The sequence below is a fragment of the Cupressus sempervirens genome, chromosome 5 (genome assembly GCF_028749045.1).
Source record: "Cupressus sempervirens isolate cs-2001-9-10 chromosome 5, ASM2874904v1, whole genome shotgun sequence".
Lineage (NCBI taxonomy): Eukaryota > Viridiplantae > Streptophyta > Pinopsida > Cupressales > Cupressaceae > Cupressus > Cupressus sempervirens.
The window spans coordinates 768,852,889-768,870,101 of NC_143122.1; the positions used below are offsets into that span (position 1 = coordinate 768,852,889).

General features: G+C 34.0%; 1 protein-coding gene across 1 annotated transcript; it reads left to right on the forward strand.

Annotated features, from left to right (window-relative positions):
• The first annotated feature begins 1,832 nt into the window (after positions 1-1,832).
• Positions 1,833-5,408, forward strand: LOC149558175 (uncharacterized). Its single transcript, XM_089832527.1, has 2 exons — positions 1,833-2,600; positions 4,097-5,408. The coding sequence occupies exons 1-2, from the start codon at positions 2,007-2,009 to the stop codon at positions 5,195-5,197; spliced, it is 1,695 nt and encodes a 564-aa protein (XP_089688653.1). The 5' UTR covers positions 1,833-2,006; the 3' UTR covers positions 5,198-5,408.
• The last annotated feature ends 11,805 nt before the right edge of the window (positions 5,409-17,213 follow it).

The window sequence follows — 17,213 nt, forward strand, 5'->3', positions numbered from 1 at the left end:
GAACAAAATCATAGCAATATTCGTTAAACATTGTCTCAAGTTAAATCTTCCATCATTCTTTTTAGAAATTGGACCTTTCTTTCCACAATGTGCATTGATATGATGAAAGAGCCATCTATGGTCAAGGTCCTAACAACGCCATACATTTAAAATAGATCTTTTCTCCCTCTATTTTAGATGATGCTTTACTTGAATATACCTTTGATGTTGGTTGATGTCCAATTCGATATTATTTTTGGAAGTCCCTATATTATTACTTCTATTGGATAAATTATGCTAAGTAATTATGTGTCATGGTCTTGTTTGTGATCACTTTTATGAAGTCAACATGGCTTGAAAATACAAAATCATTGTATTGGACTCATTTCATAAATTTTTAAGGATGAGTTTTCATTTAAGTATTTATAATTGCCTTAGTTTTTAATTAATTAGTGCATACAACACACGATACTAATATTTGAAAAAAAACAATTGAGTTTTTATATCTTAGATAAGTACATGACTTCATGACATTTTAACACATATTTCATTTTTCTTCCATTTCAAATCAAGAACTAAAAAAATCAACATTGCTTTGAACATTACAAATGTCTTTATCAAATTTTCTTGTTTTCAAATAACTATTAATATGTTTTTATGTTTCTCCTTCATTATATAAGGCGGGACTATAGCTCTACAGAGCTCTTGTTTATTTATAAAATAATTATCTCAACATAGATTATTGTTAAGGCGGAGTAACCTATGCAAATAATTGTAGGAACATGCTAAGAAACTCCCTATTAAATGTGAAGTATACTTTGGTGGGAGAGTAGATCAACAATGGCATTAGAATTAATTTCTATTAGTATTCAAACAGTTGCAATGCCTGCCCTTTTACTCTTTGCAAATTCTTTTATGAGTAGAAATAATAATATGATAGAGGCAAAGCTATTGCAACCTCCATCAAGACCAATACTTGGGCATATTCCTTTGCAAAGTAGAAGAAAGAAAACCTTTCACATACTTTTATCCTCTCCCTCACAAATCTATTCTCGCCTACTCAGAGAATTTATTTTGTTTAATGGGAGTGTTTGATATGGTTGATTATTCTCAGGGAATAGTGCTTTTTTATGAAGGATCAGTTAGCAATCAATTTATTAATACATTTGCACACATTTTGCAATCAATTTATTTATTCATATGCTTCTTTGTAAGAAACCGCGAGTTCTGCACTTCATTCTCACTTCACCATCCTCTAATTCCATTATTTTGTTCCTCTAGTTACGTGATTAATGTTATAGTTTAGCACTACCAAGTTGTGCATGCTTTATTTCTTTTTACAACATATTGAGCCAATAGAAGGGAAATAACTAGGAAGAAGAGAGAGAAGGGGGAGATGAAGAGATAGAACTATAAATATATATGGATTGGTGAAATAGAGAGGAAAGGACTAACATTTACAAGTGTGTCTAGAATAAAATCTCCAGATGGTCTCTATATTCAACTCACTTTTAATTTCAACGAGTACTCCAAACTACAAAATAATCCATATACATTTATAGGCAAAATAAAGGAATATTGCCTGAATCCAATGACACAAACAAAAAAAATGTAATTATTTCACATGTATAAAATAATAAAGATGAAATTATTCTATCGAATATTTTAGTGTATCACAAAAAGTATTATGGCAAACCTTCTACGTATATAACACTATCGGCATAATCCTTGCAACCTTCAAAGGTGCAAGTGCTAGTTATAGAAACCGAGACAGTGCTAGTTATCGAAACGGAGGCATAACTGAATAGAAATTAATCTGGAGATATTAAATTCGTTTCAATTATATACCCAATAACTTCACGCTGCGGTTACAGTTCTAAACTTGAAATTTCTTCTTCTGTCATTATCGAAAGGATAGATGAAAAGAAGTAAAAAGGGGAGAATGAAAACTAAAACCCTAACAGTGGTGTCTGCCCTCTGTAAATCCCCTTGAATTACTCAGATAAGGAAGCGCTCAATACTTTACAATGAATGAAGAACCTGCTGATCCAAACACACAGAATTATTATAATTGCGCTTACGTGGATAAAAACACAGGCCTGGCTTCTGCCCCTCCGGAAAACCCTAGCGACTCGGACATTCAAACCTACGGTCCCTACCATTCGGCCGCTACAGCCTACATGGTTTACGAAATGAGCCTGCTTTTGCATCGAAACCGCCGTTTTGCGTCCACTCTGAGACCGCTTGCACGGTGCCTGATGACTTTCATGCAAAGCCAAACCGCTGACGGTCCCCCAGTAGACCCGCTGCTGTATTTGGCGTACGGAGGCTGCTTAATCGATGCCCTTGCGGTCTGTATTATTAAGTCGCCTTTTAATGCTCATGATTTTCTACCGTGTTGGAATAATATGCAGGCGACTTTCCTTACGGCGGCTCGACGGCTTCAGAATGATTTCGATGAACACCGGCATCAACATTTGCAGTTGCTGAATTCTCTTCGCGGCGACATTTTTAGGGCTTACCGGGACAATTCATGGCCGGATGATGTGTGGCCCGAGTTTCGATCCTGTGTCCGGGAGGAAAATCCTCAGCTCTCTGGCTTGCCGCCAAAGTGCTTTCAGGTATTGTATTTACTCCACATTTTTAAAATCTTTTCGTTTGGTTAATTGCTGATATTTTTGTTTGAAAATGAGATCGAATGTATACAAATATTGAAATTTGAGGTAATGTATACAAATATACAAATATTGAAATTTGGTGGAGGCGAGGAGAGGCAGATGATTGTCAGAAAAAATAAATAAATTTGCAATTCGTATAAGTTTCTGAATTTAATTGCCTTCCTGATTACTTACTGATACATACTTAAATTCGTATTCCTGATAACTAACTGAGACAATTTTACTTCAATTCAAAGGTTTTTAAATTTGAAAAATGTTAAATAAACTTTTTAATCTTTTTATATTAAAAGATATAATTTAATTTAATTTAAGTCTATAATACATCAAACATAAAATAGATATAAAAAATATTTTATTGAGACATGAAGAAAAATATTTGGAATTTATTGAAATCGAATTCTCTTCGTTTGAATTTTGTGTCTTATTCTAATAAAACTAAAGTACAAAGAAAAAAAGGGAGTTAAGATATTAAATCTATTTCTTTTGAGCATTGTGGTGCAAGATCATCAAAATCAATATGATCAAATAGTTATATCTTTCTAAAAGATGTAAAAATAAAAATTGACTGCACAATACATGTTTAAAAGAAAAAAAAATAGCTATGTCTATTAGTTAATTAAAGAGATATAATACACTACTCACAAATTTAAAAAAAATGATCAGTTCACCAAACTCACATAGGTTGACCAAAGTGACATCTAGTATCCTTTAGAAGTTTATTCTTGTAAATCAATATCTAAAACATTTTAGATTTCAATTCTACCTTGTTTTGACTCTTTTGATTTGTTTCATTTCTCTATTTACAAGAATAAATTAAGATAAGCACATTAACTTGATGTCCATTGAAATTTTTACAGTTGTAATTAAATTGATAAAATATTACAATATATTAAGATTTTTTATTTGATTATTTTAAAAATATTTTCATTTCTATTTAAAAACTTCTTACTACTGGTTTAAAGATCAAGTAACAATCAAATTTATGAAAAAGTCAGCTTGTAATCAAAATATTTACTTCTAAATTAGATTATTTTAAAAAAAATTGTAAAAAATTGGAAACCAAATATAATAATTTATTATCATTGCAAACTATAAATGAAAAACATTATTAATGGTAATACTTAATTTAAAACTTGTACCACAAAACTTTTGTATAATAGTAATAAATTTAAAACAAGATTACCATAATTATAATTATAAGGATGTTAATTATGATTAATATTTCTGAATCTCCTCGAACACATTTAACTTAACATTATTGTTAACTGATGATATCATAGTTTTTAAATTTACTGCAACTCATTTCAGTGACTCAACATTATTTTGAAATCTGCTTGCTACAACACTTTTCAATTCCAACTTTATGATAACTGTATTTGTGATATCACATTTTGAAATCTGGTGCAACACTTACTATTGAAACAACATAATGCTTACAGGTTCTGATAGGAGAAAAAGCCATCAAAGAGCAGGAGGACGTAGCCCTACCAGACAAACTCATGGTGGGTTTCAGAACGAAATACGCAAGGGATTTGTGCGAAATGATGGAGGCCCAGCTTGGAAAACTGCGGGTACCAGGCCTTCACAACGCTGAATTACCCTTTATCAAAATGCTCGACTTCGTCCTCTCCCGCAATTTCGACAGCAACAGCGAAACACACATAAAACCCTCTCACAGGCCCTCTTTGTTTTCCCGCTACGCCGGCCACATAGCAGATGCTCTCATAGACTGCATCCCTAAAAATGGCGGCTTCATGATACGGCAAAAGACATATCCAGAAGTGCTGGATTATTCCTCAGATGATTACTTCGACGGCCTCTACGATTCCCCTCGGCACGCTGCCATGGTGCAAGCCTTTGAGGAGATTGTGGCGGCGTACAACAGACGACAATGGTCAGCAGAGGTCTGGAGGAGCTTGCTGGAGGAGATCAACAATTCAAACCCTAGTCTTGCCCCAAACACTAGTTTCGCTTCAAACCCTAATCTTGCTCCAAACCCTATCTTTTCTGCAAACCCTAACGTGCCGTCAAACCCTTGCCCTCCAGATCTTGTGAAAATGTACGAGGCGAGCTGTGGCGCTGAGCGGAATTGGCCTGCGGATGCGCAGCTTCTTCTGCCACAAATCGAACCGTGGACCTCTGAAGAAGGCGTTGAAGGCTGTGCAGATGGACAGATCGAGATCAAGGATGATGAAGTGGTGGAAACGCTCGATGAATGTTTTCAGATCCAGGAAGATTATAAATGTTCGGGGCCGACATCAGTCACATACACATTGAGGTGGGTGTGTAAGAGTGATCACACAGCGGAAGGATGGAGGGAAGAGAAGTTTGGCCCGTTTTCTGTGAAGACCGGAGACTGTGCGTACAGAATTCATGACGAAGTGAAGAAGATTTTTCGATTTGCTACCGAGTTTCCGAGCGTTCGTTGTGATCCAGAATTTGTAGCCCCTCCATTTGTTGTAGGATCGTGTGTGCATTATAAGGATCCCCAGGTTGTTCCCATGGAGTACCGGAATGGCGACTGGTACCCCAGCGTGTAGGAAATTCCCATGGGCCTGGACATCGAATAAGGAGATGGTAGAATGTGATGTATTTCAGCCATTGTTTCTGCTTATTTCTCTGAATCCTGGAAGATGCGATGCAAAAACAATTTGGTCTCCCCGTAACTCGCATGGCTTGGAAGGGGAGTTTATGAGCCGTTATAGTGTAATTTGACAGGTGCTTAAAACAAATGGCTGGTGCATTTTTTCGAAAGAAAGAAAGAAAGAAAAAGGTTAAAACAATATCATTATCATAAGATTCACGCCTTCCAAGTTTAGATTTAAAAAAAAAAAATTAATAGTAGATTGAAATCAAAATCAATATAAATTATAAATATATTTAAACCCAAAACCTCCCTACCATAGCATTTTGGGCATTAAATATTAAAATAAAAATTTAGGACATTTAAAATTTGGCTTAATTTTGTAGAATGCCATACTTGCAAGTTCACTATGAATATATGTTATTTGCTCTCGCCCTCAGAGGTGGGTTACTCTCCTCTACTTTTTAATAACTAAGAACAATAAATTATAATTGTAAAAATATAAATCAAATTTTGATTAAGAGTGTAAAAGATATAGGTACAAAATAGGTTACTCGTAGTTAAGATGTTAATGTAAATCTAAATTTGCATAATCTTTTATAATTACACATAGGATTCTCCAATTATAGGTGCTTTTTGACATAATAATAAACAAAAATCATACATTTTGTGGCATTTGATCATATGTTTTATTTTTGTTATATGTTGTGTGTTGGCATTGTATTGTATTTTGTATTTTGATGTTTCTCATATTCTTGTAAGGTTATTTTGTTAAATGACAACTTCCAACCAGAAAATAAAGTCTACATTTATATATTTGTAAAATACAACATTCTATGATAATAAAAAAAGAGTAACATACATCTAGTGGCAACATTGCAATAATACTTGAAGCGTACTTTATGTACCTTACAAAGATTATAAGACTCCTTGTCTTTATATATTGGCGGATTCATGATGGGACACAATGTGATCCCAACCCTATTTAATCTCTATCTGCACCTTGAAACATATTATGTGACCCATGGTGAGAGAGTCAACAATCATACTAGCCTATAGTGTACATTGTCAACTTTCTAATTGTCACTCATTTAAGGTGTTATCAAATTTGGATAATCAATTATATTAATACCCATTATAGTCCATGCAACATAATAATATGAGGTTTGTCAAGTTTTTCATATACCTATTCTTCATTACAAATTCTCCTTTCCTTACAATCCATCAAATGACTAAAAAACAAGAACATTGTTTCCAACATAGCATTGGTACTTAAGACCACATGTTCTTCATTTAGTCTCTTAGAGTAATATGGGGTATCATATTATGTTGTTGATATAATATGCTCCTTGACTACTATTGATTTCTTGAGTGTTGATAACATGGTTTATCTTGTAGGTGATCACATTAGAGGGCAAGGATTATCTTACATATTAGAGGAATGTATTTGATGTTGATGTCAAGGTGGCCCTACATTAGTGGGTTGCATCTTTTTGAACATCTTTATAATCACATATTTTTAAGATCAAAGTCTTTTAGATGATACAACCTTGAGAGTTCTCATTCAAAGAATGTGTTATGGTGACCAACTGAAAATGAAATAATATTGGCATTAAAATTTTAGAACACTTTTATCTTTTTGTAGAAGTACCTACGACTACCTTCAATTGGAAAGGTCAAAGAAGATCCTCTGCCAATAATGATTCACATGATAGAGTGACAATGTGAACAAGTTGCTTTTCCTCCAAACACTCTAGGCTTCAAGTGCACCTGCTATTGAGGGTTTTATGTGTCATCACCATGAAACTTTGGAGATGAGGAAAGTCCCACCAATGTGTGCCACATGTCCATCTTATAATCAGATTGTTCAAAGGATAGAAGGTCCACCTCCCAAAAAAAAGTACCATGACCTTTGGTGAATCTTGGGGAAGTTTAAGGAATTAGTGACATATCTCCCACCATGATGGTAATAATTTTGAAAAGGGCATATGTGGAATCCATGTCATACATAGGAAGAGAGTGTTGATTCTTCCCTTAGTGTGTCTAAACAATCACAACAACCACTATTATGATTCTTCTACCTAACAAAAACCAAGATTCATTCTTTGTGGCATTTTTTATATTTGATCTAGAGATTTCTTTTTATAAAATCCTACAGGCACATTGGAGTGAAGAGGCTTTTGGAGAGTTCAATTAGATCTAGGATTTCTATTATAGGAGTTTTGTCCATTGGTAGAATATTGTAACATAGTTGTACTTACATTTTTATGACCCTAGTCAATGTTGCTTTTATTATGTGCTTCTTTCTATTTTGTTGATGGTTTTTAGGTTTCATGTCAACTATGAATGAGTATAGCTATCATGTGTTACTTGCATACTCTAATTCATCAAGAATTTAGATGTTACCAAATCATGCCTCGTTACTCTTTCAGTGCTTCTAGTCTAGGATTATACCATGTCATTTTGGTGAATATTTTTTTCTACAATATTTGTTTTAGTGGGATACTAGGAACATTTCTCGTGAACCTTAATGGGTTCTTGTCAAAAAAATATTTGGATGTTTTGGCTCATCTCTAGGATCTTTCCATCATGTTCTATTTTTGATAATGAAGAGTTTGTGGCATTCTGTGCTCATATTTGGTATTGCATGTTCTTGTTATTTTTGAAGGGGATTTTAAAGGGTTTCAAAATCTACGATGCATTTCATTGGTTTTTGTTTAATTTTCCTTCTTTCCCGAAACACCAAGGAGAAGAGCCAACTTGTATTAAACCTTAGAGGTTTCTTTTTCGATCGCACTTTTATCCTACTTCTGTAAAGCTTCTGGACTACCCTCATTTAGGGAGGATTTTAAATCTAGGATCAATAGTTGAACTTGCACACCTAGTCAAGCAAAGCTTTCATAGATGGAGAAGTGGTGCATTCTTTAATATTTTTAGCCTTCAGAAGGTAGGTTCCAAGAGCTTGACAATTTTGTAGCCAAAGATCTCTAGGAAATTCTAATGGTACAAGTCAAGTTCCTTGTTTTGAGCACTAACCCCCCTTTCCTTTTGAAGTGTCTTTATTAGATCCTTTTTCTTCTCTCATGCACTAAATAGAGGAATTTTATGGACAACAATTTTTCCCCTTTCTTTATGATGCAGGAGCATCCAGAGGTATAAGGGCAATCCTGTGTCACCCAAAAAAAATGTACTTAGACTTAGTTTCTATTTCATGTCTTTGCATTTTTGGATACCCATTTGGCTCAAATAAAGGTTCCAACTCTCATAGTTCAACTATCAGTGCGTTTGAAAATCTCGAAAAAATAGGAGCATGTATTTGGGCCATCATTTCAGTAAACTAGAAGGTGTGAATTGGCTAGATGAATGTAATCATGATTTAGAGCATTCCAGAAAAAGAATCAGGTCAATAGGCCCCACGGTTTGAAAGTTATTGCAGTTTTTTGGGTTTTGGAGACCACCTAAGAATGCTTCAAAGTCAGGTTTGGGGCATTAAATGACCTCGAAAAGGGTCAAAAAATGGGGGACAAGCTATGCTTGTCCATAGGGCTATAGAGCGCTTCGAGAGCTTTCCGAAAATGTAAACGGTTCGTCAATCGGAGCTACGGTTCAAAAGTTATGCCTCCTGGAAGTTCGGTTACCGTTTTTGGATTCTTCTAGATTTGCACCGACTTCTAACGCAGCTTCCGGAACCTTCTATTTCGTCGATGGATGCCTACTAGCACTTTCTAGAATGTACTCCTAGTCCTTAACCCTCCGGGGTCTATTTAAGGAGATTTCTGGCATTGTAAAAGGCAGTTCGGAGTGGAGTTTGAGAGGAGGTGCGAAAAGGAGAAATATTCTCCAGATTTATGCTATTGTAAGCCCTTAGGGCATGTTTTGAAGTTTATTTCCTCTGTTCTATTTGTACTAGCTTATTTTCTCAGTTAATATAATTTTCCCTTTCTGTTGGTTTCATTCTGTTCTTGGGTTGTGTCCCGGTTTTGGAGACCTCCTAAGAATGCTTCAAAGTCAGGTTTGGGGCATTAAATGACCTCGAAAAGGGTCAAAAAATGGGGGACGAGCGAAGCTGGTCCAGAGGGCTATAGAGCGCTTCGAGAGCTTTCCAAAAATGTAAATAGTTCATCAATCGGAGATACGGTTCAAAAGTTATGCCTCCCGAAAGTTCGGTTACCGTTTCTGGATTCTTCTAGATTTGCACCGACTTCTAACGCAGCTTTCGGAACCTTCTATTTCGTCGGTGGATGCCTACTAGCACTTTCTAGAATGTACTCCTAGTCCTTAACCCTCCGGGGTCTATTTAAGGAGATTTTTGGCATTGTAAAAGGCAGTTCGGAGTGGAGTTTGAGAGGAGGTGCTAAAAGGAGAAATATTCTCCAGATTTATGCTATTGTAAGCCCTTAGGGCATGTTCTGAAGTTTATTTCCTCTGTTCTATTTGTACTAGCTTATTTTCTCAGTTAATATAATTTTCCCTTTCTGTTAGTTCCATTCTGTTCTTGGGTTGTGTCCCCATCACTTTACATGAGATTTTAAGTGTTAGACACCTTTGTATCTCCAATATCAGGCTCAAATGCTTACAACGTTGCTCCATATTCCCATGCTACATTCGGTTATGATAAATTTTATGATGAGCTACTATTTTCCTACCCCTACATGAACCTATGCCTGCCCTCCCATCTGACACTAATCTTTAACAAAATTGGAGAATATTAGTTGTTGAGAAATGTTGCTAAATTTCTAGGTAGAGATGAAGGTTATTGAGGAGAAGAAAAAATATCACTGACAACTAGAAGAGATTGTTTACCAAGCCCCCATTCTACAACAACAAGATGATTTCCTTAGAAATAAACAAGAGTAGTTACTTGCACTACAAGTAACTGCTAGAGAATAGAGAATGAGACAATGGGTGGTGATGATGTTTGTATGGAATGGTATTGAGAAGGGGGGTGGGGAGGGGAGGGGTGAATCCGTATATCAATTAATCTACTAATTTAAACTACCAACCAAACTATTCAACTAAAATATTGTTATGAAATATACTAAGTTCACAAATCATTCACAACATGTAATGCATAACACTAGTATTTTGGTTTTGTGGAAAACTCTTGTTAGAAGGTAAAAACAATGGTGGGGATGGTAACTACAAGCATTTCAATATAGTTAAAAGGATTCCCTATTAGGAGCTTAAAAATACTTCTTTTTTTGTGGATTCACCCTATTAGAAGTGCTTTGTACACTATTAGGAACTTACAATAAGATCTATTAAGATATGCATTAGTTATAGGATTATCTAGAACTCCATCTAAGAGTTTGCCTTGTTAAAGGATTTCACACTAACAAGACCACTTAAAGTCCACCCAGTTAATGGATTGCCCTCACTGTAACTGTTAGGAAATAATATGTTGGTTGACCTATCTTTGGTAGTTCTTTCCTATTATATCCTTTCTATTTTCCTTTCACCACAACTTTCTTCTACTCGGTCTTTTCTTTTGAAATCACCTCTCTATCTTTGTGTTGCTTTGTATTTACCACTTGCTTGTTCTCTATTTTTTTCCCATTCACTTTGATTCTCTTCTTTCTTTTTACCTCTCATCCTTCATTTACCTATATTCATTCCTTTTGTTGCTTAACCTCTTTTTGTCTCTTAATCTCATTCTTTCATTAAAATTTCTTCTTTGTGATGATTGTACCTCGTTCTCTTGACATATCTCTATTTCCTTGACATGTTTGCAATCTTTTCATGTGATTATTATTTTTCTCTCCTTGTGTAATTCCTAAGATAAGTCAAAATGTGTTTGATCTGTTGAGATTTCTTCTCATATCCTCTTTACTTGTCTAGCTTCCACCTTCCAACTATTATGTTCTTCTATCTACTTTCTATAAAATACATCATTATTACTTTGTCTTTACCCACATTGATTCTACCAATCATTTGACCATGTTTCCTATCATAATTCTACACTACCTGACACTTTTCTTTACATTAGTAGTCATGACTAAACATCGTTAGTCATTTTAGTTTCTTCTACTATGGAGTTTCCATCAATGAAAAACTATCAACTTATTTGGCTTTGACTCATGCCAATAATCCCACCTTACAATCTTATGCCAAATGCGAACAATCTCCCCCTTTGACGTTGATGGAAAAACCTTTGTAAACCTTCCTGGTGATAACTCCCCCTTTCATCTTCCTAAATGGGTACTCATTTTCACCACTTTCATTTTCTCCCCCTTGGATCTTTAGACTATTCTTCAAACAATCTTTCTTTGTCTTTTCTCTCCCCCTTTTTATCATCAATGATAAAGATGCTTTATAGTTTGTCAAAGATTTATTTAAAATATGTCTTAGCTCTTTTTATAAGGATTTCTTCAAGTATGATAGGGTAATTAGTTGCTCATGAAAATTTGATATTTCCTCCATGGAATCCACTGTGCTCATATCAGGTAAACTAAGTAACCTTTATGCATTTCTAACACTTCATTGAATCTTCTCCAATGTAGTTGATAGATATGATTGTATCTCCAATAGTTTAGTCATTCTTTTCATTTCTTCTTCCTGCATTTATTTTAGCTTTAGAGTAATCACTTTCACCTTTGAGTAATATTCCATTGTTGAACCTAATATTGAATCAAAGTGTTTAGTTAATAAATCCATTTCCTTTTGTGTTGTTTGTTTGCACTTTTCCAAGTAACTTGTAAATTCTGACAATTTTGATACTTTAATCATCAACTATCATCGTTCCTTAAATATTATCTTTTGTCACTGATTTGGTCAGATAATGTGACTTTTTCCTTTTCTATTTTGTCCATCAACATTTTTGTCTTGTTCCTCTCATAGTTATCTTCTCTTACCTTTAGTGTAACTTTTTTCTAAATTTGGAACTTGATCTACAATTTCTTTAACTAATGTGGCCATTTGATTAATGGCACTTAGATTCAGATCATATACAACAACTAGCACTAGTTGTCCAAGAATGTCTCTAATAGTTTCCATTATTTTGGCTTTTTTTTTTTTCCTTCAACCTATCCCTTGTTGTCTTTCTTTCCAACTTTGCAGAATACTCTCTTAACTTATTTGATTTTAGCTTTGTGAGGTCCACATTCTCAATTTCTTCATCTTCTCTATTTTCTTCTTCTTCGGAAAGATTTGCAATAGGTTTGATTCTCTTTCTTTTACTTGTGTTGAAACTCAACTTTCTTCCTTGTCGCCAATTCTTTTGTAGCCTTCACACTTTGTTTTGTAATTGATTGTATTAGTTTATCTTTTGGTGTATGATCAATCTCCTTATAGTGTATGTCTTCTATGATGACTATATCATCACCTATGTGTTCTTGTTCTTTCCTATCCTATTCTTGGTGTGATGTATCCTTCTTCAATTTTCCAATGACTTATAATGGAATGTAAGATTGAGGTAGAGTAGGCTTATCCAACCTTCTCTCATTGGTTTTGTCTTGTTTCACTTTATCCAATTCTTCTTGTGAAACCTATGCATCCTTCCATATTTCCATAGTCTCATCATGAACACTTTGCGTATCTCCAATCTCAAGACTTTATTTCTGATATTGAAATCTTGTCTATTGGCTTCAATGAGGAGTTCAATTCTTATTTACTAAATTCAAAGCTTATCTCCATAAGCACTCGTTCCATGATCTCCTTTTTTATCTTCAGTGCTTCTCTCCATCTTCTATCAACTACCATATATAGATCCATGGATATTTTCCCATAAAGTTCACTCATTGATTTTTTTATAATCATGCATGTATTTAACAATTGCATCTTCTACTTTTCTCTTGTCCTTTTCATCATAAAGTTTATAGTTGCTTTATATATCATTCAATCTCTCATTCTCTACTATGCCCTTTTCAACCGAATTTATATGAGTAACTATAGCCTTTTCACTTTCCTTGGCTTATTTAGACTTATTCTTCTCAACAATCTTTATACCTATCTCCTCTTGCTTATTTTCACTAGCATTTCAATCATTAGTCTTTTCCTTACATTCATTTTTGATAAAAAGAAATTTAGTTGAGGGTGTATTATTCTCTTCTTCTTCACGTGCCAACTCAATAGGAGTTTCTTTTACAATTTTTTCTATTGTGACCATATAGTGTACTAGGTTCACCACTTCCAAACTTTTGTGACAACATGCTCATCATTCTATGTGATTTTATTTGAATCACTAGTTTCTTCAATTCCATTTTGATTTTTGAGAATGTTTCTTCATATGTTCTAAATTTTTGAGCTATTACACATATGGCTCTTAATAATGATTATTTAACATGTACTTTGATTATGTCTTCATCAACTTTATTACCTATTTCCAATAACCAGAATGTCCTAGGTTGAACTACTTGTTATACAAGTATCAATATCAACTAGAAAACATATATCCTCCTCGTATTATTCAACTACATGTGTTATAATTATTTCCCTCCTAAGTATGTTTGACTAAAATTGTATGAAATAACCCCACATGATATTGTTGAAATTATCACCTAAGTCCTTTATGAATTCATTGATCTCTATTATCACATGTTTGTGCTTTGACTGCTAAACTATTACCTTTCTTGAAAATAAATTTTGTAGATAGACAAATATACATACTAGGATGGATCCAAACTTGAATGAATATCTTTTATCATGTTTGATCCTATCTTTGTTAGTAATGAATTGGCTCCTCAACATTTGAATGAATATCTTTTATCTTGTTTGATCCTATCTTTGTTAGTAATGAACTGGCTCCTCAACATTTCATTCATACCATAAAGAACATCTTCTTTCACTATTCTGTATATTGCATGGATTGCTCCACCTAGCACACTATTTAGTTTTCTTGATTGTAATTTTCGTAATCCAGTGACTTCATGGATGATTTCATTTGTTATCATATGTGGGCTATCTAACCACAACATTTCCTCTTGTAGTCTTCTCAATATGTATATGATCCACTTATGTTAAAATTGGGTTGGAATACTCACCACATGTGTAAAACATTTCATTTCTAGACGTTTGTGTACATTCTTTAATATGTCACTTGCACATAGTTCCTTCTACACTTTGTTGATATATTTAACTCCGCACTCTTCAATTTTGCAATGAATATAGGATCGAGCCTATTCTATCAACAATACACATGGTGTTATTAAAGATGTTGTCATGTCAATCTCACTTACCTTCATTAGATGCAATTTGAACTTTGGTTGTGACTTTTCTATCACATCAATTAAAATAGTGGTGTCAATTTTGTATTCCATTCTTCATCTTGATTTTAACTTTCTAACCCTTTCACTATTCACAACCATACTTCTGAATCTTTTGCTTCATGTCTTCTACAATCTGATCTTTTACACACCTTTCAATTCTCAAATACAACAACAAACACAATATTTGCAATAGATAGTTTCTCAATAGTTTTTCAAGACAACTTTGTGAAAAATGATCACTATTTGCCCTTATTTGTGCATGAAAATAGTCATTGCACCTATTCCAATAGTTAACAATACTTTTCATTGGTTAAACCTAGCAATCATTATAACCTTGGTTCACACCATTTAAAGTGTCTACCTTTTAATGCTACCACTTTATAATTTATTATCAAGTTTTTACCATAAATTTCTAAGACCTAGTCATCACATTACATCTCCCTATGCAAACTTTAAATTATTGTCTATACCTTTTGGGTATTAGTTGATGATATTCCTTTAAGTACTCCCCTTAAGTTTGTACTTGACTCAATTTGATGAAGAGACCACCACACATGTGGTTGATGACATCTTATCTTTTATCTCAATTTATTCCTTTCTATCTTCTTTATTTTTCCACGCTATGTTAATTATAGTTCCCACTATTTTAGCATAAACAACTTGTTTCCCTTTTGTGTTCTCTAATCAGTTGGATGACTTATTGTTCATCCTACAGTCCTTTGCTAAATGATCAATCTTGTGATACATAAAACATGCCATACCAGTTGACCTCTAGGGTCTTGCATCACCTCATTATTGTTATTCTACATTTAATAGCCATGTGTCCATATTGTCCACATACTATACATAAATCAACAAATTGTATTTCCTTAGCCATTGTGATTATCTATTTAATACGGGGTTGATGAACATATATTCTTGACTTGTAATCTTCAGTTTTATGACCATACTTGTTACATGCATAACAATAACCACCAATTCTAATTCTACATGACTTGCTACTCATACTAGATCTACATTCATAAGCCATATGACCACACTTTCCACAATTATAGAAATGGACATTGAATACTTGTGTTTTAGCAATCACTGGTCTACTTCTACAAGCATTAGCAATATGACCGATCTTTCCACCATTGAATCTAGTAGGTTTGGTGGGGTTTTTTACCAGTTATACTATTTTGTACCGTCAAATCCTATGGAGTCTATGTTGGCTTTGATAATTCTCCAATTTCAAATGTTGTTTGAGATATATAGCCCATACCAGTTGTGTCTTTGTATTTTCTTTGATTGTTCAATTTCTCATCAAGCTTCCTTGAACTTCATTATTCCTCTTCAATCTTTCATTGTTTTCTCTCTCAATTTTCAGCTCATTCTTCAATTTCTTTCTTGTTTCATAGAAACCCCCTCATCCGAGACCAAGTCTTCCACAAGGATGGAAAGACCTTACGAGAAGTATTTAATTCAACTTGATGAAACAAGATGTCTAGTAAGGGAATGTTAGCATGAATGTTGATGATACTACTTTGGGGATTATCCTGAGCATTAGAGAGTATGGACATGTTGCATTCATGACTGTGTTTGTCATTGATGTCAACATAGCATGGTTTTTGTAAAGATTGGTTGAGTAGCAAACATAGATCTTGATGGTATAGGCAATGCTTTGATTGTCTGGTGATCCATAGTTATGAACATGTTTGGCACAGTGTCCTAATGATGTGGTCAAGTGCACAATGTCTAAGTTGAAGACATATGGAAGATGTACTTGATTTACAAAGAGCAATTTAGAGACAGAGTATTGGAAAAGTAGTTCCTGATGTTTGTTAGCTATCTTACATATGAGATGTAATGAAGAGATGTGCAGTTAGGCAGTGATAGAGGATAATTTGCTAATGACGTCAGTGAGTGCATAAGCCCTAGTATCGCACATTTGAAGTTTTGTATATATTGTGAGTCAACAGTGCTATTGTAATTGTAATTAATTAATTATCTTATTATACTTAATTGGGAAAGCCTCAAGGCCAACTCAAGGAATTATTATGAAGATATGGTATAAAGAAAAGATTTTCTCATTGATTGTAGTGTATATTCAAGTATTGAGATCATTATTGGAGTACGAAGTGCAAAAAGGAACAAAGTGCTTACTAAATGTGTGTAAGTGATCTAAGGGATTATTGGATGCAAGATTTGTGATTTGGTTACAAGATCAAAAGGAGCGGAGGTTTGGTTGATAGGACAGAGAAATAGGAAGGAACAATACAATACCATTCTATTATTTTGCAAGGAATAATACAGAGATCATTTGGACAGTGGGTGTAGACACCTAAATTTGATTACACCGCTTTGGTAATCCTATTTAGTTATCTCTAAAGGCATCATTAATTAAATTCTTATTTAATTAATTCTTTGCCATCCCCTAGCTGATTAATTTAATTAATCATCTATAGTCCTAATTAATAAATCAAATAACCTATTATTTATCAATTAAATCCTATTCTTCTATCTAATTCCAAAAATCCCCATTTATTAAATAAATCTATTTGATAAATAAAATCCTCAAATTCAAAAACTCCTAACCTATCTCTAATCCTCCATTTAGCCTAATCCACCCCATCCACCCATACTAACCAAGCTTATCCACTAACTCACCCACCCTCATTAATGCCATCCACTTGCACATCTCTAACATTCCTAATCTAATCCTAAACCCAAGCCTAATCCACCCCCTAATGTTGTCACATTTCCTAAACAAGTTTAAGACTCTCCTAA

Excerpts from the sequence above, each read along its gene's own strand:
- LOC149558175 (XM_089832527.1), top strand. The coding sequence starts at position 2,007 with ATGAATGAAGAACCTGCTGATCCAAACACACAGAATTATTATAATTGC. Across the intron at positions 2,601-4,096 it reads TGCCGCCAAAGTGCTTTCAG|GTTCTGATAGGAGAAAAAGC; the intron begins GTATTGTATTTA and ends TAATGCTTACAG.